This window comes from Malaya genurostris, chromosome 3 (genome assembly GCF_030247185.1).
Source record: "Malaya genurostris strain Urasoe2022 chromosome 3, Malgen_1.1, whole genome shotgun sequence".
NCBI classification, from domain to species: domain Eukaryota; kingdom Metazoa; phylum Arthropoda; class Insecta; order Diptera; family Culicidae; genus Malaya; species Malaya genurostris.
In genome coordinates this window covers 63,237,174-63,243,357 of record NC_080572.1, presented here as the reverse complement: position 1 = coordinate 63,243,357, position 6,184 = coordinate 63,237,174, and the positions used below count along the sequence as shown (strand labels likewise).

At 35.9% G+C, this 6,184-nt stretch overlaps 1 protein-coding gene across 1 annotated transcript; it reads right to left on the bottom strand.

The window, feature by feature from the left end:
* Window positions 1–2,725: 2,725 nt before the first annotated feature.
* On the bottom strand, window positions 2,726–6,144 carry LOC131438165 (aquaporin-11). The gene is made up of 5 exons (XM_058607998.1): window positions 5,805–6,144; window positions 5,613–5,735; window positions 3,392–3,543; window positions 3,201–3,339; window positions 2,726–3,136 (listed from the first exon to the last, which is right to left on the bottom strand). Exons 1-5 carry the CDS (start codon window positions 5,977–5,979, stop codon window positions 2,940–2,942), a joined length of 786 nt encoding a protein of 261 aa, XP_058463981.1. The 5' UTR covers window positions 5,980–6,144; the 3' UTR covers window positions 2,726–2,939.
* Between the last annotated feature and the right edge of the window lie 40 nt (window positions 6,145–6,184).

Sequence of the window (6,184 nt, the reverse complement as noted above, 5' to 3'; positions counted from 1 at the left end):
ACGGCATAGGATCAGCGGAAGGGAAATCCGTCCGTTGTCTTTTATTTTTACATTCAGATTCTATAAGATCGTGAATGTTATTAGAAAAATGTTGAATAACGGATTGTGATTTATTCCGTATTGAATTATTTTTAGCCTTAGGCTTGTTGCCTTTCCGGTTGGACGCAGGCATTTTTGAAATTAATGAAATTTTAAATTAAATTAACTAGGCTAAATTAGTCTTCGATTAGACTCCTAGCTAGCCTTAAAAAAGGCTGATTAATTTCTTAGTCACTCTAATATCACTCTTTGTATCACTTAGTCACTCTAATATCACTCTTTGTATCACTTAGTCACTTAGTTAGTGATTCAGGTAGCCTTGAAAAAGACTGAAGCCTTGAATCAATGAAACTCTAGGTAGCCAGAAAAAAATTCCAGGAGCCAAGAGCTATACGCGTGCGGTGCGAACGACTGTTCAACACCGACTCCGTATTGATTGGTTGTTAAATTATATCAATCCCTCATCAAATGACTGAGTTATTATCGTTCAAAATTATGATATGTGCTACAATCTTTAGGTGCATTCTGAAAGTTCAAGAGGTAATTAGTTCTAGTGAGTTCAACTTGCGCATGTTTTCAATAATTTAATTGTCCGATTGTCCAACCGATCGATCACGTTCCTCTATCATCATATCATGGAAAAACAGACTTAAAAATCTGTATGAAATCCGTATTTTTTGCAAAATCCGTTTAAAGTTCAGTAAATTTTACCAACGTACTTGTAAATCAGTAGAATACTGAAAAATCCGTCTATCTGGTAACCCTCCTTCTCAAAGCCAGAAATGAAGCTGTACGGGCCCAAGTAACAAATGTAACTTATTGATATTTCAAGAGATTCTACAATTGTTTTAGAATTGTTTTAAATGTTAGATAAGTTCAGAAAGATTTTTAAATATATTAGAATCGGTTGTGCAACTTATCACTGTTAAGTTTTACAATATTACCGAAAAAATCACTATAGAATAATTTTAAGTACATCTAAAACAATTGTGCAGCAAATCATTAACTTTCCCACGTTGCACTAGTATTTATAGAGGCTCTGCAAAAATTTTCACATCGTCATGTAAAAACGAAGTAACTAAAACAATTGTTCAACTTATAAAAAATATTCCAAATGGCTGTCATAATTGTATCGGACTCAATATATGCCGAAATTACTGTATATCTCTTGTGGAAACAAAAATAGTGAAATTATGCTCTCCGCAAGGCAAAAAATGATAAACCGTTGAAAACTTCGCAATGAAAACTATTCTGCTGCCGAGTCCGCATTGTATTGACTGCCTCATGAAATTTTAGGTCAGTGTGTGGAGTTTTCTTCATTTTTTTTCTTCATGATTAAAATAAAAACAATATAACTATGTTCATATTTCCTTTTGTTTAGGTAAAATAAATCATTATGTTGGGTGAACCATTTTCTTTTCAACACACTGTTACCCTCGATGCCATATTGGAAAATATTGAAGAAAAATTCATTTCAAGATTTTTCAGATTAATTGAAACATCAATATGATTAAAATCATCTGAAAAGGTGTATGAATGTTTGATAACTTTCTTATACATATTTTAAACACTCTTCCGATCATATTCATTGAAAACAATAGATTGTTATTTTCATAGAAATTGATGTGCAATCATAAAAACACGTACATTGAAAGGCGCTTGAAAATTTTAGGCGTACGAAGACATGTTTCACCATAAAAATGCAGTTCGTTGTCGATTTTCTATTTACTAAAACATAAAAGATCAATGGTACAATATGTAGTATTACCATTTGTTTATGTGCAGAATATTTTTAAAGTTCTATATGTTTGTGTTACGGGCAGTTGTATTGAAAATCAAATGTGAAACTTATTCATTAGAGATTTTGTTTGCTATGTTTTTGTAAACAGCAATTCAATTCTTGTTTACATTACGTAATAGTTGCCACGAGTTTCACAATTGTTTTTTCGATGAATTAATTGCTGCATTTGTAATGGGATCGATGCATGAGTTTTTGTATCAGTTGCACAATAATTGTGAATAAATGTTCGTGACAACGGAAGAACTTAAAGATATGTTGCACAACAGAGAAAAATTGCGCTTTTTCCATAACCCAACAGTTACTACAATAGTAATATTAACTAATTTGCTAAATTGCACAATCAGTAGAAAAATACAGGACAGCAACTTAACGTGCTACTTGGGTAGCTTCTTTAGTTGAAATATGCTAACCCAAAATGAAATAATCAACATCAAAATTCTGTATATTGCTTTTTTTGTGGCCGTTTTGACTTCCCATTTATGAAAATCTATAAACAAAATCACGTAACAAGAAAGCTCTTTACAAAAATTGCTTCAGTATTGAACCAATCGGCACTGTGAGCAGTTCTGCTGTGAGACGTTCGCAGAGCCAGTTTCGCTTCAAACAAGAGCGATTGTGGTATCCTGCTACCCTTCTAATGGCTCTAAATGTTTTCTAAAGAACTATAAAGATTACTTATTTGCAAATCGGAGGTAAAAACCATCAGTTTAGTGCAAATGTAGAATAATTTGGTTACTTTGAGAACTTTTCGAAGTTTGAAATTTGCACCAAACGAGTGCAAACAAAGCCAACATTTTGCTGTTTTGCGTTAAAATATCATACATAAATTCTTGGAAAATTAGTTACTGGAATGTGACATTGTACTACTTAGTGCAAGAATATCGGTGCTGCATCCATGGATGATATATTAAATGATGAATACAATCTAGGGACGGAATTTCACATCGTGATAACTTGAAATTGGTTGAATGAACCAACAAGGAATAAGTTCATTCTCGGTTCAACATTCGACAGTAGTGACTAGAATCGTAGTGATAAAATCTTGTCTAGAGAAAAGCCAAGCCGTAACCAAGCTCGTTGGTAAGCTCCTTAAGATATATTATTCGGATTTGATCTTATCGGCCAAGAACAAATTACGGAAGGTAGAAGTCTTAAACAGTGGAACTGACAGCACAGCACCAACGCATGATCCTATCCAGTATACGACGATATGTTCCAGTGCTGAGTTACCTGCACAACCCCACTTCAAGGCAGTAGCCAAAACAGGATTGAAGTATCCTCCAGAGTAGTTGAAAGCTGCAAAAAAAAAAAACAATCGAAGGATAACTTTCTGCTATATAACTCGTATCTAGTCAACTACCGGCAACAACTAGGCTAGTGCCAACAAACGAATCAATGAAGGCACCAAATTTAGCATCTTTTTCGGAAATCACTTTCGAAGCAAGTCGACAACATAGGGTGGCGAATCCTTCGATGATTGCGCCCCAATACAGGTTTACCTAGAAAAATAATACTATTTAGTTCAAGCGATGATTAACGTTATATACATGCCTTCAAATCTGCTGAACAATCTTCAAATGCTCTGCCCTCGTGAGTTTCAGCTAACTCCAACCACCAGTACAGTTGAACATAACGGAACACGCAGCATCCGCCCATGAGCTGGGCCCAAGTTTTCAGAGCAGCTTCCTTAAAGCTGACCTCACCTATCAAAACAAGGATTCGTTCAATATATTATCGGAAACAAAAAACAGTGCAAATTAAAAACGAAAACGCCATTAATGATCACTAAGAATGTCATCAATGCCTAAACAGTTTAGATTTACCAACCAACAGTTTAGTTAACCAACAAGGAAAGCCGTACGAGTGCAGAATATGCCATTGCAGATTTAAATATACCGTGAATCTCCAGAGACATGAACTCACCCATGAACCACTGGATTAGGATGGAAATGATTCCAACAAACCAGAATTCGAAAATATCCTACAAGCAGTGGAATTAATTACGGTACTTGATGTTCTAAAAGTGAACCACAGCGATGAGTCAGAATCTGTCAATTTTCAGAATCTGTCAATGGTTCAGAATCTGTCAATTTTTATGGCTGCATCCTGTTGTTTACACTCTTATCTAACCACTTGTGCTGTTGTTTATTCGTTTTCATTAGTTTGTTTCGAAATGCGTGGACTTTCAACAGAACAACATCGAAAAATTGTGTACAAATGGTGCACAGAACGCGGACTGTCACTAAGAAAGATAGCAAAAATGAAAGGAGTGAGTGAAAAAGCCGTGCGAAATGCAATCAGGAAGTTTGAGGAGGATAACACCTTTGAGGATAAACCGAAAACGGGGTTGTAGCTGCGGTAAGATTGCGAAACCCTCCATCGCCACTGCTTCAATGAATAGCGAAATATACATCAAGGAATGTTTACAAAAACGACTTCTACCCATGATTCGAAGCCACAAGGATCCTGTTGTCTTCTGAGATCTTGCTTCTTGCCACTACTCGAAATCCATGTTAGAATCGCATACTACCAAAAATATCACTTTCGTCACAAATGACATGAATCCACCAAATTGCCCACAACTTCGACCAATTGAGGAAATTTGGACATTAACGAAGGCACAACTTAAGAAACATATCTCGGCAGCCGGAACAATTCAACAGTTCGAAAAAGATTGGAAAAAAGTGTCAAAACTTGTCGCCGAGAAGTCTGTACAGAATTTAATAAGGAACGTTCGCTAGAAGGTGCGCCAGCTAGTCTACAATGGCTAAGTAGCAAATGTTGAGAATAATATTCTGTTGTTGTAGTCTAATATTATCAGTATATCGAATAAAATTTGAATATCTAACACTTGTGAATTATTTACAGCGAAATCAAAGTGCGTCCATACTTTCTGGTACAGTCTTTAGTGACGTGATATACTTATAGTAGAATTCAAGGGTTAAATTTTTTTTTCTACTGCTATAGTCTCATTTCACGACAGTAGCCGAGAGCACTTAGATTTCGAAAAGAATCTCTTTTTAAATCATAACAATAATTATGAGATTACTTAGACTTTGTTCGAATACACTCCCCTTGCATTAAATTTTAATGTGTAAATCCTTTGAACCAAACCATCCCCCTTCCATCAACCGTTCTGTAAGTCTACGTGGTTTATGAACAGCGTTCTACCCATTCCACTAGTGATATTATTGGATTGGACCAGTTCCTGAAAATATTAGTATTTGTTTGTGTTTGATTCAAAGACGTCATTGAAAAGTTGTACCTATTGCAATACGTCAAATTTCTCGGAAGTTTTTTTAATTTAAAACATTTAATGATCCCAAATCCGTTTAATAAAGGTATCTAAAATGATGGTTCTTTTCTAGTTAAGTCATGTATAATTTGTTTTGAATATCTGCCTCAAAAAATTGTACATTTGGCATAACAATCGCAATAGAAGAAAACCTCTTGTCTATGAAATACTTCTCACAACCAGCGCTTCTGATATCAGAAATAATTATTTGGGAAATAGAATGAGCTTTAGATAGAGTTAGTTCACAAACCAGAACAAGAAGCAGTTTTTCCGAAACAGAAAAAAACAATGAAATTAAAAATATGCTTTACTGCCGATCGTTGGTCGTCGCTTAAGAGAGAAAACGGCAGAATCTCTTCGTCTCATATATGCATACGCTCTCCGTCGACTATAGGTATGTTTAAATTTACCTCGAATGGCAAAAATTCATTTCAACTTTGTTGCAAAGTTTGATCACAATAATTCAACTTCACTGACCTTGCACTACCTGTTCCAAATACGTATACGGACAGGCCGTTGCATTGCCCCACTGCAAACCCCACCAGATCGTCAGTGTGAAAAGGAACACCGCGTACGTTGCAACACCGAAATTATCTGCCACTGGAATAGTAGAAACGACATGTTTAGAGCACTATTCGGTTATACAGTACCAAAGTTCCTGCCTATTACCGATGATTAGCTCGAAACAACATCCGCAAAGTTCAGCCGCGGCTATCGCCTCGAATATTAGCTCTTTCACTAGTCCATCCTTGGACAATTTGTTGTTCAAACCACGCGCAATTGACGCGATCGCACTGGTTAACGCGATAAAGCCCACGCTGTAGGCCAACTGTTCGATACCCATTATGTGTCGAAGCAATCGAAAGAAATATTAATTCCTTAGTTAACTTTATAATTTTTCAACTAATCTTGCGCGGATATTACAAGCCCGTGAGTAGTACTGAGCAGAGCGCGAGAACAAAAATAAATCCCAGCAAATGTCGCGATCGTCGCGGTTTAGACATAGTCTACTGTGTGCAATGTATGACATACCAACCGTGTCTTTTCAG